Source organism: Sphaeramia orbicularis, chromosome 24 (genome assembly GCF_902148855.1).
Source record: "Sphaeramia orbicularis chromosome 24, fSphaOr1.1, whole genome shotgun sequence".
In the NCBI taxonomy this organism is placed as follows: domain Eukaryota; kingdom Metazoa; phylum Chordata; class Actinopteri; order Kurtiformes; family Apogonidae; genus Sphaeramia; species Sphaeramia orbicularis.
Window position 1 is genome coordinate 49,584,811 of NC_043979.1, and position 18,880 is coordinate 49,603,690.

Genomic DNA, 18,880 nt, shown 5'->3' on the forward strand with positions numbered 1-18,880 from the left:
TAAAACTGTTAAGTTCACGTTTCAGTTTCATCTGTTCAATCATGGTGTCACTGTTAGATTATTATTATTATTATTATTATTATTATTATTATTCATAGTAGTATTAACTCTGGGACGCTGATGGAGAAGCAGGGCATGATGGGAAACTGCAGACGTCTGAAGTGTTCATGACATTACTGACATTAAAGATGTGAAACAGGTAAAGGTGTGGATTTAAAAGTTAAAGTTGAATAAAACGTCTGTATTCAATGGATGAGACGTTAAATTGAATTCAATACTCACATAGATTTTATCTTTACTGTATCTGACGCGTACGTTGTTCAGCAGCGTGGCTTCGTTTAAGTACATCAACGAACCTGAAAAAAAAACAAAAAAACAGACATTAATACAGAAAAATAATAAAACCAGAGCAGAAATCAAACAAAAACAGAACAGACAAGTCAAACCAAAACCAGCAGAAATATAGTCTGACTGTAAAAATAAATGCATACATGATTATACGTTAAACACCTAAACATGTACGACGGCGTTTTAGGACCACGTAAGAAAATAAAAACAGTCACTGTGAGAATAAAGTCGGAAAATATGCAGATAAAACCTGCAATTTAAAGAGAATAAAGTCAAACACAAAAAGAGTCTGAATATACGGAGAATGAAGTCATAACTTTACAAGAATGAAAAAAAAAACCTCATAATTTAACGAAAATAATGTCAAGAACTTTCAAGCACTTAAGCTAAAATTCAAGCACTTTCAAGCACTTAAGCTAGAATTGAAGAACTTTCAAGTGCTCAAGCTAAAATTTAAGTACTTAAACTAAAATTAAAGAACTTAAGCTAAAATTCAAGAACTTTTCAGACCTTGAAAATATGACATTGACATTCAAGCATTTTCAAGGATTTCAAGCACCGTATGAACCTTGTATTTGACACCAGTGACAGATTCATGACATGATTAGAATCAGATCTTTTCACCTTTAATCTCATATTTTACTCAGTTCTCTTTTTTTTTTTGGGGGGGGGTGTTCAGTTCTTTCTGTTTTTTTTGGGGGGGGGGTTCAGTTCTTTCTGGTTTTTTTTGGGGGGGGGTTCAGTTCTTTCTGTTTTTTTTAGGGGGGGGTTCAGTTCTTTCTGGTTTTTTTGGGGGGGGGTTCAGTTCTTTCTTTTTTTTTAGGGGGGGTTCAGTTCTTTCTGTTTTTTGGGGGGGGGTTCAGTTCTTTCTGTTTTTTTTAGGGGGGGTTCAGTTCTTTCTGTTTTTTTGGGGGGGGGGTCAGTTCTTTCTGTTTTTTTGGGGGGGGTTCAGTTCTCTGTTTTTTTGGGGGGGGTCAGTTCTTTCTGTTTTTTTAGGGGGGGTTCGTTCTTTCTGGTTTTTTTAGGGGGGGTTCAGTTCTTTCTGTTTTTTTTTGGGGGGGGGTTCAGTTCTTTCTGTTTTTTTTAGGGGGGGTTCAGTTCTTTCTGGTTTTTTTTGGGGGGGGGTTCAGTTCTTTCTGTTTTTTTTAGGGGGGGTTCAGTTCTTTCTGTTTTTTTTTGGGGGGGGGTTCAGTTCTTTCTGTTTTTTTTAGGGGGGGGTTCAGTTCTTTCTGTTTTTTTTGGGGGGGGGGTTCAGTTCTTTCTGTTTTTTTTAGGGGGGGTTCAGTTCTTTCTGTTTTTTTTAGGGGGGGTTCAGTTCTTTCTGTTTTTTGCTTTTTTTTTTACATGTTGCTGGTTAAACTTACAGTTATCCTCCACATGTTTGTTGACGTCGTCTTCTGCAGGAAAAACCTGGTTTATCGGAGCCAAGAACGTCTGTAAAAACAAAACAGAACAGAAAAAGCGTCAGTTTCTCTGCACAAGAAGACGATTGAACACAAATAAACAGCAGGTCCGATCTTCTCTGGGTTCAGTTCTGGTTTTATGAAAATATTAAAGCTTTCAGATTTCTATCAAACTTTCATGACAGACAAAAATATCGACTGCAGAAGGTCCATGAATTATTTGGAAGCAGGAAGTCGACTGAAAATAACAAAATAAAAGCATGTGAAGGTGAAATATGAGGCTGAATATCATGTCTGCAAATAAAAAAAAAAAACAGAAAACAACAAAATAAAAGCATGTGAAGGTGAACATATGAAGGCCTTCATTAAACATAAGGTCAGGAACTAAAATCTGTGGTGTTTCGTAGATAAGGTAAGGTAAAGTAAGATAAGGTAAGGTAAAGTAAGATAAGGCAAGGTAAAGTAAGATAAGGTAAGGTAAAGTAAGATAAGGCAAGGTAAAGTAAGATAAGGTAAGGTAAAGTAAGATAAGGTAAGGTAAAGTAAGATAAGGCAAGGTAAAGTAAGATAAGGTCAGGTAAAGTAAGATAAGGCAAGGTAAAGTAAGATAAGGTAAGGTAAAGTAAGATAAGGTAAGGTAAAGTAAGATAAGGTAAGGTAAAGTAAAGTAAGATAAGGTAAGGTAAAGTAAGATAAGGTCAGGTAAAGTAAGATAAGGCAAGGTAAAGTAAGATAAGGTAAGGTAAAGTAAGATAAGGTAAGGTAAAGTAAGATAAGGTAAGGTAAAGTAAGATAAGGCAAGGTAAAGTAAGATAAGGTAAGGTAAAGTAAGGTAAGGTAAAGTAAGATAAGGCAAGGTAAAGTAAGATAAGGTAAGGTAAAGTAAGATAAGGCAAGGTAAAGTAAGATATGGTAATGTAAAGTAAGATAAGGTAAGGTAAAGTAAGATAAGGCAAGGTAAAGTAAGATAAGGCAAGGTAAAGTAAGATAAGGTCAGGTAAAGTAAGATAAGGCAAGGTAAAGTAAGATAAGGTCAGGTAAAGTAAGATAAGGCAAGGTAAAGTAAGATAAGGTAAGGTAAAGTAAGATAAGGCAAGGTAAAGTAAGATAAGGTAAGGTAAAGTAAGATAAGGCAAGGTAAAGTTAGATAAGGTAAGGTAAAGTAAGATAAGGTAAGGTAAAGTAAGATAAGGCAAGGTAAAGTAAGATAAGGTAAGGTAAAGTAAGATAAGGCAAGGTAAAGTAAGATAAGGTAAGGTAAAGTAAGATAAGGCAAGGTAAAGTAAGATAAGGTAAGGTAAAGTAAGATAAGGCAAGGTAAAGTAAGATAAGGTAAGGTAAAGTAAGATAAGGCAAGGTAAAGTAAGATAAGATAATGTAAAATATGGAACAAGAAAATAAGATAATATAAGGTAAGATCAGGTAAGTTAAAGTCAGATATGGTATTTAATCCTTCTGTTGTTGTTTATTGTTGGATTATTATTGTTTATTTTTGGTTTATTTGTTTTGGTCGGTGCTTAAACCGTGGCTGTTTTTCTTCCTGTTGTGAAACCAAACAAACAAACACATGTGTGTTTGCTGCTGTGCATTTGGTTAAAGCGCGGTGCGTTCGCTGCCATGTAAATCCCATGTAAATCCCAGATACCGTTGGTTCTCCAGTGACGGTGAGTTTTCCTCTAAACTCTGAGGCTTTAACAGATCCACATTCTTCACCTAAACCGTCTGTGTTGAACTAATGCAGGCTTTACCACCACGCACATGACCAAGGGGGGGGGGGGGGGGGGGTATTTATGAGTATGTTGTGAAGGCCGGTCGCTGACAACTCCTGTTCCCACTGAGCGTGCCCAGTAACGAGGAGCCGCGAGGCCAAGGTGACGTAAAAACGATTCATAGTTTCCAGAAGTGGATGTTCCACAAGAGGAGGAGGAGGAGGAGGAGGAAGAGGAGGAGAGGAGGAGGAGGAGGAGGAGAGGAGAGGAGGAGGAAGAGGAGAGGAGGAGGAGGAGGAGGAAGAGGAGGAGAGGAGGAGGAGAGGAGAGGAGGAGGAAGAGGAGAGGAGGAAGAAGAGGAGAGGAGGAGGAGGAGGAGAGGAGAGGAGGAGGAGGAGAGGAGAGGAGGAGGAAGAAGAGGAGAGGAGGAGGAGAGGAGGAGGAAGAAGAGGAGAGGAGGAGGAGGAGGAGGAGGAGGGAGAGGAGGAGGAAGAAGAGGAGAGGAGGAGGAAGAGGAGGAAGAGGAGGAGGAGGAGGAGGAGGAGGAGGAGAGGAGGAAGAAGAGGAGAGGAGGAGGAAGAGGAGGAGGAGGATTTAAAAAAACACATTTTATCAGTTAAAAACAAACTATAAAATTCTTCCGACATTACTACAGCACTGAGCAGATTACGCACTTTTAGTGATTAGGAAGGACCTGCAGCAGCAGCTCCACCCATTTTGTCCAAATATGGTCACTTCCAGGTAAAAATAAAATAAAATGAAATAAAATAAAATAACCTAAACTGCAAACTAGTGCTTTTAAACATCAGTTATAGTTTATTGGAAACTGAACTGTATGAAAACCACTGTGACATGAGTCCACTTCTGTGCATATTATGGGATGGAGGTGATTAGCAGAGGAGAGTAACCCTAGAAACCTAGAATCAATAACTTCTGAAGTGTTCGTGGTCCATGTTGGATTTCATGCTCCACGTGGATAACTGCTGCAGAACACGCAGACACTCGGCCTTTGTGAACGATACGATGACAGGTCAGTGAACGCATCGTCAGACACTGGCACAAACTGGCTGCAGCGGCACAGACCGGAGCATTGTTTGTCCTCCGCCGCCGACGCCCAGAAGAAACGTACAACACGACCAGAAAAGACGAGGAACAGGCTGAAGATACAGACACAGAGGAGGGATACACTGAGAGGAAGACGCACCACGGAAAAGTAGGGCCACGTACGACAAATAAAAACACAGAAGAAGACGTATGACAGAAAAGTAGGGCCACGTACGACAAATAAAAACACAGAAGACGTATGACAGAAAAGTAGGGCCACGTACGACAAATAAAAACACAGAAGAAGACGTATGACAGAAAAGTAGGGCCACGTACGACAACTAAAAACAGAGAAGACGACGTATGACAGAAAAGTAGGGCCACGTACGACAAATAAAAACACAGAAGAAGACGTATGACAGAAAAGTAGGGCCACGTACGACAAATAAAAACACAGAAGAAGACATATGACAGAAAAGTAGGGCCACGTACGACAACTAAAAACAGAGAAGACGACGTATGACAGAAAAGTAGGGCCACGTACGACAAATAAAAACACAGAAGAAGACGTATGACAGAAAAGTAGGGCCACGTACGACAAATAAAAACACAGAAGAAGACGTATGACAGAAAAGTAGGGCCACGTACGACAAATAAAAACACAGAAGAAGACATATGACAGAAAAGTAGGGCCACGTACGACAACTAAAAACAGAGAAGACGACGTATGACAGAAAAGTAGGGCCACGTACAACAAATAAAAACAGAGAAGAAGACGTATGACAGAAAAGTAGGACCGCATATGAAAAATAAAACACAGAAGAAGACGTATGACAGAAAAGTAGGACCGCATATGAAAAATAAAAACACAGAAGAAGACGTATGACAGAAAAGTAGGACCGCATATGAAAATAAAAACACAGAAGAAGACGTATGACAGAAAAGTAGGACCGCATATGAAAAATAAAAACACAGAAGAAGACGTATGACAGAAAAGTAGGACCGCATATGAAAAATAAAAACACAGAAGAAGACGTATGACAGAAAAGTAGGACCGCATATGAAAAATAAAAACACAGAAGAAGACGTATGACAGAAAAGTAGGACCGCATATGAAAAATAAAAATACTGTCACGATGAATAAAATCGTAATATTTCGAGAGTAAAGTTCTAGTTTAAGAAAAAAAACCTAATAATTTAATGAAAATAATGTTGTACGTTTATGAGATTAAAGTCGTAATATTTCAAAAATAAAGCCATGATATTATGAGAATAAAGTCGCAGTTTAAAAAAAACTCATAATTTGACAAAATAATGTACTTTTATGACAATTTTGAAAATAAATTCACAATAGTGCAATAAAAAGTAATTTTTTTGAAATTGTAAACCTTAAGTTCAGTTATTTACTCCAAATCCGTTCAGTTCTTATAACGAAACAAAGCCAAACGTGTGCGAACTGTCTTCAAAGTCTTTCGACTAATGCTAATGCATTGATGGTGGGCAGGGCTACTAGGCTCAGTATTTGGTGGGCGGGGCTACTAGGCTCAGTATGTGGTGGGCGGGGCTACTAGGCTCAGTATTTGGTGGGCGGGGCTACTAGGCTCAGTATGTGGTGGGCGGGGCTACTAGGCTCCGTATTTGGTGGGCGGGGCTACTAGGCTCAGTATGTGGTGGGCGGGGCTACTAGGCTCAGTATTTGGTGGGCGGGGCTACTAGGCTCAGTATTTGAACCCCAGATGAAAGTCGAACCTCACAAAACGTTCTAAGTTCTACATTATACGACCAGTGGGTACGACTGTATTCTCATAAATTATTGTTTTTAAATGACAACATTATTTTCATAATATTACGACTTCATTCTGGTAAAATTATGACTGTTTTTGTATTTGACTTTTTCCTCATAAACTACAGCTTTTATCTCAATATTTTACGCCTGTATTCTCGTAGTGACTGTTTTCATACGCTGTGGCAGTATCAAAATGTGGAAGTTAAGACTGATTTTTTCCTTATCTTTTCAGTATTTTGCTCATTTTATTCTCATTTTACAAGTTTTTGCCCAATTTATCCTATGAATACTTGAGTTAAAACTGTATTTGACACCAATTATTACATGTATTGATAGGTTTAGTGGATCAACAGGAGTTAGACAGTTTAGATCAGTAGATGGTTTAGGTTTTTTAAGGGTTAATGAGTCCGGCTGATCTAAGATGAATTCATTACATAAATTACCAGGATATAAACTTTTCAGAGTCACAGTTAAAGTCTATAAGGTACAACTAGGGATGTAACGATTACCCCTATAACGATAAACGGCAGTAAAATCACAGACGGCTAGTATTAGCGTTTAAATTCTAATTCTCATGATAACTGTTTGATTACCGCACTTTTAGGGGAAAAAACCCTACGTACAGATCTGCTTTTATGTCAAATATTTGAGTATAGTTTGAATTTATTACAATTTTAATTTTCTATCCCTAATATTTGAACCAATATTCACTTTTAAAGTCTGTGAAAAGGTTCGTTAAACATCTGTGTGTTATTTATGCAAAAAATTATATACATTTTTCAAATCAGATTTTATATTTTTGTGTTTTCTGTCCTTTTGTGTTTTTATAGTAGGTTAAAGTGAAAAAATAATAAACAGATGATATAGATGAAGTTGTGCTGAAAAAACAGATCCAAACATGGGTATAGTAAACATTTGTTTCTATAGTATATAAAGGCCAAATCAAAAGGACTGAAAAACAGACAGAACAGACTCAGACCACTAAGGGTTAATATTGGAATGTTTCTGACACAGAAGGGACACTGGGACTGTTATTTTATTTGGGGGTTTTTATTGTTCTTTTTTTTAAAATCCAACTTGGTTAAATTATTTCAGTGTGTGTATTAGTACTGTTTGAACATTTTGAGCACAGTTTCAATAATACTCGATAATAATGATAACCGTGATAATTCTGGTCACAGTAACTGTGATCTGACATTTTCTGACGGTTCCATCCCTTGGTACAACCTGCTGTTTTTAAAGCTCCATTCACCTGTATTCCATCCCCAGCCATTATTGTACTTTTTTCTTTTTGTGGAAAAATGAAAATACCTAAAGTAAAAAAAAAAAAAAAAATCATCATACAAGAGGTTATTTTATTAATGTATTATTTCGTAAATCTCTTAAACTTCAGCCCTGCTCAAAACTACCAAAAATTCAACAGTTGTAAGGATTTTAACCCTTTAAACGCCTGTTTAATTATTTGAATTATCAATGATTTACTACCAAAAATTTTTTTTATATTTTCAAACTATTAAACAGTAGGAGGATGAACATTCTGGGTGATTAGAGGTTTGATTATGTCAAAGATAAGCGCAAAAAAAAAAAAAGTATTTGATGTCATTAGTATTTTTTTTTCTGTGGCGTCAGATACTCCCTCTGGTTTGATTGATTGATTGATTTGGAGCTTGTACACTCTATGTACAGTGTTGTTTCAATTTCACAATAAGACAAAGATAATATAACATCCACATATTATATACAGATCATTATGTGTACACAAATATACATAAATATATAGAATAATTCAGTATAAATATTCACACCCCATTGACTTCCATTAAAACCACATTTTTAATCTCACTAACATTAAACTAAAAAAAAACAAACATTATTGACTGTCAACATTTTCTTTAGAAGAAAACTACAGATTTTTGACGTTTTTACTGAATTCCACCAGTTTCATTCATTTTTTCATTGAAGGCTGATGCATTCCAGAACTTCATGCATCAGGGTTAAACTTATGGGATGTCAAATATCCAACACATGCAGTGCAGATGGGTCGGCGTCATGTGACCCACACGCAGACACTCGTCAGGTGTTTAAAACTCCGCCCACTCATCAACCACAGTGTGTTTTATGTTCGGACAGTAAACACGAACACAGAGGAGGATTACAGAGACACGAGGCGTTACCACGGCGACGGCAGGTCCAGGCCCAGGTGTGTGTTCAGCGGCCGTCAAGAGCCACTCGACTCCAGGTCACATGGTTAATTTGACGCATTAAACCGTAAAAACGCACTCAGCTCTTTTCCGGCAGATTAACAAACACATTAAATCACGAAGCGGCGAACGTTTGAATGTTTTCCGGAACAAGTTGACGGGAGGAAACGGAGAAAGACGGAAATGTGGACGCAGTCGGAGAATTAAAGACTGGATGTGATTATTCTGCGTCAAAGGTTTATTTTATTATGGTTTTTACAGACGATTATGGAGCTACAGTTTATCTGTAAAGAATTAGATCCTATTAAATCTGATTATTTTACTATTAAAGACATTTGATCAAATTAAAAACACAAACAGCTGTGAGTTTAACTCAGACCCTCAGGTTAGATCTAACGAAATATGATCAGGTAGTTTGTGTTATCAGGTAAATTAGCGAAAAAAAAAAAAAAAACAGGTAGAACTCACAGTTAAAGTGACTATTTAATACAGATCATTCTCCTGATAGAGGAGGAAATTTAGATCTCACAATTTTGGACAAATTTCAAAAATTTGTCAAAAATGCACAAATAGAAAATTCACAAAACTGTGAACAAACTTTGTTGACACTGAAAGAAAAAACATAAAAAATATGAAATAAATCCGACCAGTAGTTTAAGAGAAGAGGTTTGACAAAACATTAACATGAAATTAGAAATAATGATTAAAAAAAAAAAATACACTGTTTGGTTGGAATGTGTCATCAGGATTTATATTTATATAGACTGGCTTATACAGACTGGGTTATATAGACTGGGTTACATAGACTGGGTTATACAGACTGGGTTATATAGACTGGGTTATACAGACTGGGTTATACAGACTGGGTTATATAGACTGGGTTATACAGACTGGGTTATACAGACTGGGTTATATAGACTGGGTTATACAGACTGGGTTATATAGACTGGGTTATACAGACTGGGTTATACAGACTGGGTTATACAGACTGGGTTATATAGACTGGGTTACATAGACTGGGTTATACAGACTGGGTTATATAGACTGGGTTATATAGACTGGGTTATACAGACTGGGTTACATAGACTGGGTTATATAGACTGGGTTATATAGACTGGGTTATATAGACTGGGTTATACAGACCGGGTTATATAGACTGGGTTATACAGACCGGGTTATATAGACTGGGTTATATAGACTGGGTTATACAGACCGGGTTATACAGACCGGGTTATACAGACTGGGTTATACAGACTGGGTTATACAGACTGGGTTATACAGACTGGGTTATACAGACCGGGTTACATAGACTGGGTTATATAGACTGGGTTATATAGACCGGGTTATATAGACCGGGTTATACAGACCGGGTTATATAGACTGGGTTATACAGACTGGGTAATATACACTGGGTTAGATAGACTGGGTAATATACACTGGGTTAGATAGACTGGGTTATATAGACTGGGTTATATAGACTGGGTTACATAGACTGGGTTATATAGACTGGGTTATACAGACTGGGTTACATAGACTGGGTTATACAGACTGGGTTATATAGACCGGGTTATACAGACTGGGTTATATAGACCGAGTTATATAGACTGGGTTATACAGACTGGGTTATACAGACTGGGTTATATAGACTGGGTTATACAGACTGGGTTATACAGACTGGGTTATACAGACTGGGTTATACAGACTGGGTTATATAGACCGAGTTATATAGACTGGGTTATACAGACTGGGTTATACAGACTGGGTTATATAGACTGGGTTATACAGACTGGGTTATATAGACTGGGTTATACAGACTGGGTTATACAGACTGGGTTACATAGACTGGGTTATACAGACTGGGTTATATAGACCGAGTTATATAGACTGGGTTATACAGACTGGGTTATACAGACTGGGTTATATAGACTGGGTTATACAGACTGGGTTATATAGACTGGGTTATACAGACTGGGTTATACAGACTGGGTTATATAGACTGGGTGAAACAGACTGGGTGATACAGACTGGGTTATACAGACCGGGTTATACAGACTGGGTTATACAGACCGGGTTACATAGACTGGGTTATATAGACTGGGTTATATAGACCGGGTTATACAGACTGGGTTATACAGACTGGGTTATATAGACTGGGTGACATAGACTGGGTTATACAGACTGGGTTATATAGACTGGGTTACATAGACTGGGTCATACAGACTGAGTTATATAGACTGGGTTATACAGACTGGGTTATATAGACTGGGTTACATAGACTGGGTTATACAGACTGGGTTATATAGACTGGGTTATACAGACTGGGTTATATAGACTGGGTTATACAGACTGGGTTATATAGACTGGGTTACATAGACTGGGTTATACAGACTGGGTTATATAGACTGGGTTATATAGACTGGGTTATACAGACTGGGTTACATAGACTGGGTTATACAGACTGGGTTATATAGACTGGGTTATATAGACTGGGTTATATAGACTGGGTTATACAGACCGGGTTATATAGACTGGGTTATACAGACCGGGTAATATAGACTGGGTTATATAGACTGGGTTATACAGACCGGGTTATACAGACCGGGTTATATAGACTGGGTTATACAGACTGGGTTATATAGACTGGGTTATACAGACTGGGTTATACAGACTGGGTTATATAGACTGGGTTACATAGACTGGGTTATATAGACTGGGTTATACAGACCGGGTTATATAGACCGGGTTATATAGACCGGGTTATACAGACCGGGTTATACAGACCGGGTTATATAGACCGGGTTATATAGACCGGGTTATACAGACCGGGTTTTACAGACCGGGTTATATAGACTGGGTTATACAGACCGGGTTATACAGACCGGGTTATATAGACCGGGTTATACAGACTGGGTTATACAGACTGGGTTATACAGACTGGGTTATATAGACTGGGTTATACAGACTGGGTTATATAGACTGGGTTACATAGACTGGGTTATACAGACTGGGTTATATAGACTGGGTTATACAGACTGGGTTATATAGACTGGGTTATACAGACTGGGTTATACAGACGGGGTTATATAGACTGGGTTAGATAGACTGGGTTATATAGACTGGGTTATACAGACCGGGTTATACAGACCGGGTTATATAGACTGGGTTATATAGACCGGGTTATACAGACCGGGTTATACAGACCGGGTTATATAGACTGGGTTATACAGACTGGGTTATACAGACTGGGTTATATAGACTGGGTTATACAGACTGGGTTATATAGACTGGGTTAAACAGACTGGGTTATATAGACTGGGTTATACAGACTGGGTTATATAGACTGGGTTAAACAGACTGGGTTATATAGACTGGGTTATATCGACTGAGTTATACAGACTGGGTTATATAGACTGGGTTAAACAGACTGGGTTATATAGACTGGGTTATATAGACTGGGTTATACAGACTGGGTTATACAGACTGGGTTATATAGACTGAGTTATACAGACTGGGTTATATAGACTGGGTTAAACAGACCGGGTTATATGGACTGGGTTATATAGACTGGGTTATACAGACTGGGTTATATAGACTGGGTTATATAGACTGAGTTATACAGACTGGGTTATATAGACTGGGTTAAACAGACCGGGTTATATAGACTGGGTTATATAGACTGGGTTATACAGACTGGGTTATACAGACTGGGTTATACAGACTGGGTTATATAGACTGGGTTAAACAGACCGGGTTATATAGACTGGGTTATATAGACTGGGTTATACAGACTGGGTTATATAGACTGAGTTATACAGACTGGGTTATACAGACTGGGTTATATAGACTGGGTTATACAGACTGGGTTATATAGACTGGGTTACATAGACTGGGTTACATAGACTGGGTTATATAGACTGGGTTATATAGACTGGGTTACATAGACTGGGTTATATAGACTGGGTTATACAGACTGGGTTACATAGACTGGGTTATACAGACTGGGTTATATAGACCGGGTTATACAGACTGGGTTATATAGACCGAGTTATATAGACTGGGTTATACAGACTGGGTTATACAGACTGGGTTATATAGACTGGGTTATACAGACTGGGTTATATAGACTGGGTTATACAGACTGGGTTATACAGACTGGGTTACATAGACTGGGTTATACAGACTGGGTTATATAGACCGAGTTATATAGACTGGGTTATACAGACTGGGTTATACAGACTGGGTTATATAGACTGGGTTATAAGGACTGGGTTATATAGACTGGGTTATACAGACTGGGTTATACAGACTGGGTTATATAGACTGGGTGATACAGACTGGGTTATACAGACCGGGTTATACAGACCGGGTTATACAGACTGGGTTATACAGACCGGGTTACATAGACTGGGTTATATAGACTGGGTTATATAGACCGGGTTATACAGACTGGGTTATACAGACTGGGTTATATAGACTGGGTGACATAGACTGGGTTATACAGACTGGGTTATATAGACTGGGTTACATAGACTGGGTCATACAGACTGAGTTATATAGACTGGGTTATACAGACTGGGTTATATAGACTGGGTTACATAGACTGGGTTATACAGACTGGGTTATATAGACTGGGTTATACAGACTGGGTTATATAGACTGGGTTATACAGACTGGGTTATATAGACTGGGTTACATAGACTGGGTTATACAGACTGGGTTATATAGACTGGGTTATATAGACTGGGTTATACAGACTGGGTTACATAGACTGGGTTATACAGACTGGGTTATATAGACTGGGTTATATAGACTGGGTTATACAGACCGGGTTATATAGACTGGGTTATACAGACCGGGTAATATAGACTGGGTTATATAGACTGGGTTATACAGACCGGGTTATACAGACCGGGTTATATAGACTGGGTTATACAGACTGGGTTATATAGACTGGGTTATACAGACTGGGTTATACAGACTGGGTTATACAGACTGGGTTATATAGACTGGGTTACATAGACTGGGTTATATAGACTGGGTTATACAGACCGGGTTATATAGACCGGGTTATATAGACCGGGTTATACAGACCGGGTTATACAGACCGGGTTATATAGACTGGGTTATATAGACCGGGTTATACAGACCGGGTTTTACAGACCGGGTTATATAGACTGGGTTATACAGACCGGGTTATACAGACCGGGTTATACAGACTGGGTTATACAGACTGGGTTATACAGACTGGGTTATACAGACTGGGTTATATAGACTGGGTTATACAGACTGGGTTATATAGACTGGGTTACATAGACTGGGTTATACAGACTGGGTTATATAGACTGGGTTATACAGACTGGGTTATACAGACGGGGTTATATAGACTGGGTTAGATAGACTGGGTTATATAGACTGGGTTATACAGACCGGGTTATACAGACCGGGTTATATAGACTGGGTTATATAGACCGGGTTATACAGACCGGGTTATACAGACCGGGTTATATAGACTGGGTTATACAGACTGGGTTATACAGACTGGGTTATATAGACTGGGTTATACAGACTGGGTTATATAGACTGGGTTAAACAGACTGGGTTATATAGACTGGGTTATACAGACTGGGTTATATAGACTGGGTTAAACAGACTGGGTTATATAGACTGGGTTATATAGACTGGGTTATATCGACTGAGTTATACAGACTGGGTTATATAGACTGGGTTAAACAGACTGGGTTATATAGACTGGGTTATATAGACTGGGTTATACAGACTGGGTTATACAGACTGGGTTATATAGACTGAGTTATACAGACTGGGTTATATAGACTGGGTTAAACAGACCGGGTTATATGGACTGGGTTATATAGACTGGGTTATACAGACTGGGTTATATAGACTGGGTTATATAGACTGAGTTATACAGACTGGGTTATATAGACTGGGTTAAACAGACCGGGTTATATAGACTGGGTTATATAGACTGGGTTATACAGACTGGGTTATACAGACTGGGTTATACAGACTGGGTTATATAGACTGGGTTAAACAGACCGGGTTATATAGACTGGGTTATATAGACTGGGTTATACAGACTGGGTTATATAGACTGAGTTATACAGACTGGGTTATACAGACTGGGTTATATAGACTGGGTTATACAGACTGGGTTATATAGACTGAGTTATACAGACTGGGTTATATAGACTGGGTTAAACAGACCGGGTTATATAGACTGGGTTATATAGACTGGGTTATACAGACTGGGTTATATAGACTGGGTTAAACAGACCGGGTTATATAGACTGGGTTATATAGACTGGGTTATATAGACTGGGTTATACAGACTGGGTTATATAGACTGGGTTAAACAGACCGGGTTATATAGACTGGGTTATATAGACTGAGTTATACAGACTGGGTTATACAGACTGGGTTATATAGACTGGGTTATATAGACTGGGTTATACAGACTGGGTTATACAGACTGGGTTATACAGACTGGGTTATATAGACTGGGTTAAACAGACCGGGTTATATAGACTGGGTTATATAGACTGGGTTATACAGACTGGGTTAAACAGACCGGGTTATACAGACTGGGTTATATAGACTGGGTTATATAGACTGGGTTATATAGACTGGGTTATACAGACTGGGTTATATAGACTGAGTTATACAGACTGGGTTATATAGACTGGGTTAAACAGACCGGGTTATATAGACTGGGTTAAACAGACCGGGTTATATAGACTGGGTTATACAGACTGGGTTAAACAGACCGGGTTATACAGACTGGGTTATATAGACTGGGTTATATAGACTGGGTTATATAGACTGGGTTATACAGACTGGGTTATATAGACTGAGTTATACAGACTGGGTTAAACAGACCGGGTTATACAGACTGGGTTATATAGACTGGGTTATATAGACTGGGTTATATAGACTGGGTTATACAGACTGGGTTATATAGACTGGGTTAAACAGACCGGGTTATATAGACTGGGTTAAACAGACCGGGTTATATAGACTGGGTTAAACAGACCGGGTTATATAGACTGGGTTACACAGACCAGGTTATATATATGCATCACGTGTGTGTGTTTGTGTGTGTTTCCGCCTCACCTTGCCCTTCTGTTTCAGGGGTTCGATGCTCAGGCTGTCCGACCCGATGTCCACAATGGTTCCCAGCTGGAACCCGTCCGTTGGGTGGGGCGCCCACACCGGCTTCCCATCCTCCATGGCACCACTGGGAGACGCTGTGGAAAACACGACAACGCTCCGATTAGAGCAGGGACGGCCAACATGAGGCCCACAGACCCAAACCAGACCACCACAGACCCAAACCGGACCTCCACAGGGTTTAGAGCAGGGACGGCCAACATGAGGCCCACAGACCCAAACCAGACCACCACAGACCCAAACCGGACCTCCACAGGGTTTAGAGCAGGGACGGCCAACATGAGGCCCACAGACCCAAACCAGACCACCACAGACCCAAACCGGACCTCCACAGGGTTTAGAGCAGGGACGGCCAACATGAGGCTCACAGACCCAAACCAGACCACCACAGGGTCCAGTCTGGTCCATGAACTGAAGCCATTAGACTGAGACCAACATGTGAAAATACATTAATGAAGGGGTCTAAGACGGTGCCCTGAGGGATCCCATCCTCAGTTTAATGAAACCCAGGTTTATGATCAATAATAATCAGATCCTGATCAGAGTATTAGTGTGGACGTAAACATGTTCATGAAAACCCAGAAAATGAACGCGACCTAAAACCAAACAGTAAAGATCCATAAAAAAAAGCTGGAGCAAGAACGAGAAACTAATTAAAGCCAGTCATTATTTATAGGTTATTATGATATTTTACTTATTTGTACATGTATAAATGATAAACTGAAGCTGAATATTGTTAAAATTACACTGATTTTTCTTCCATTTCATTAAAAATGTCTGGTTGTTCATGTTCACATTTGTTTTAGTTTGTACATGTAAATATTTTCATCATATAATTTGACTTTTTTCACTCTAAAACACAGACATAAGTTTGTATTTGTCGGTTCTTCTGTAATTGTTGGACATTGTTTTGTTTTGAATGTGGAACCTGAACGTCTCTGCAGTAGAATAAACCCATGGACGTCATCAAACGTCTAGACTGGGTCCTAAACGTCCTGTCGTGTGTTTATTTTCTTATTTATTTATTATCTTATTTCAAACATGCAAAGAAAAATAAGACAAAACAAAGCAAATCAAGACATAAACAAAATAACATTCAAATGGTCAGAATCTATCCTCAAGCACATACAAGTCTGAATATCGCATGGTGGAAAAGGAGTAGGAAGAAGCATAAACTTAATGTGTGTTGGAGGTTGAGTCGTAGTTTCCGTCCTCAGCTGCTCTGTGTTCTCACAGCTCCTTTCTGCCAAAATACAAACTTAATAAGAGCTGGTTTTTCTGTGGGAACCCGGAATAATTACAGCTCAGCTCTGCTCTGAACTTCACCAACAGACGTCCATCTGTGGACAGTGTCAGAGGACAAAGGAGGCTTTGATTGGCTGAGCTGAGAGGGTGAACAGACGCTCAGGTGTTCATCCAGGTGAAGGAAAGCCCACAGACAGGTGAGGCGGAGCATTATTCAAAGGATTTGTCTGTTTAAAAAGGAAGGAAGCACAGCGCTGATTCAACAGGAGTCTAAGAATAAGGCAACGAACACATGCACGCACAGAAAAATGAACCGGAAATCAGCAGATCATACTACAACATGCAAAAAATAAGATAAAAACACATTAAAATACACTACAACATGCAAAAAATAAGATAAAAACACATTAAAATACACTACAACATACAAAAAATAAGATAAAAACACATTAAAATACACTACAACATGCAAAAAATAAGATAAAAACACATTAAAATACACTACAACATGCAAAAAATAAGATAAAAACACATTAAAATACACTACAACATGCAAAAAATAAGATAAAAACACATTAAAATACACTACAACATGCAAAAAATAAGATAAAAACACATTAAAATACACTACAACATACAAAAAATAAGATAAAAACACATTAAAATACACTACAACATGCAAAAAATAAGATAAAAACACATTAAAATACACTACAACATGCAAAAAATAAGATAAAAACACATTAAAATACACTACAACATGCAAAAAATAAGATAAAAACACATTAAAATACACTACAACATGCAAAAAATAAGATAAAAACACATTAAAATACACTACAACATGCAAAAAATAAGATAAAAACACATTAAAATACACTACAACATGCAAAAAATAAGATAAAAACACATTAAAATACACTACAACATGCAAAAAATAAGATAAAAATACATTAAAATACACTACAACATGCAAAAAAGAAGATTAAAATACATTAAAATACACTACAAAATACAAAAAATAAGATAAAAATACATTAAAATACACTACAACATGCAAAAAATAAGATAAAAATACATTAAAATACACTACAACATACAAAAAATAAGATAAAAATACATTAAAATACACTACAACATGCAAAAAATAAGATAAAAATACATTAAAATACACTACAACATGCAAAAAATAGGATAAAAATACATTAAAATACACTACAACATACAAAAAATAAGATAAAAATACATTAAAATACACTACAACATGCAAAAAATAAGATAAAAATACATTAAAATACACTACAACATACAAAAAATAAGATAAAAATACATTAAAATACACTACAACATGCAAAAAATAAGATAAAAACACATTAAAATACACTACAACATGCAAAAAATAAGATAAAAACACATTAAAATACACTACAACATGCAAAAAATAAGATTAAAATACATTAAAATACACTACAACATGCAAAAAATAAGATAAAAATACATTAAAATACACTACAACATACAAAAAATAAGATAAAAATACATTAAAATACACTACAACATGCAAAAAATAAGATAAAAATACATTAAAATACACTACAACATGCAAAAAATAGGATAAAAATACATTAAAATACACTACAACATACAAAAAATAAGATAAAAATACATTAAAATACACTATAACATACAAAAAATAAGATAAAAATACATTAAAATACACTACAACATACAAAAAATAAGATAAAAATACATTAAAATACACTACAACATACAAAAAATAAAAATACATTAAAATACACTACAACATGCAAAAAAGAAGATTAAAATACATTAAAATACACTACAACATACAAAAAATAAGATAAAAATACATTAAAATACACTACAACATACAAAAAATAAGATAAAAATACATTAAAATACACTACAACATACAAAAAATAAGATAAAAATACA

The 18,880-nt window shown here is 37.4% G+C and overlaps 1 protein-coding gene across 1 annotated transcript in view; it reads right to left on the reverse strand.

Annotated features, from left to right (window-relative positions):
• Window positions 1-213: 213 nt before the first annotated feature.
• Window positions 214-18,880, reverse strand: part of LOC115414895 (unconventional myosin-VI-like) — a 48,180-nt gene continuing 29,513 nt past the window's right edge. Inside the window, exons 2-4 of the mRNA XM_030128255.1 lie at window positions 15,623-15,756; window positions 1,713-1,782; window positions 214-356 (exon numbers count right to left, since the gene is read on the reverse strand). Of these exons, the coding sequence (XP_029984115.1) occupies window positions 214-356; window positions 1,713-1,782; window positions 15,623-15,739 (330 nt within the window). The 5' untranslated portion in view covers window positions 15,740-15,756. The remainder of the gene's footprint in view (window positions 357-1,712; window positions 1,783-15,622; window positions 15,757-18,880) is intronic.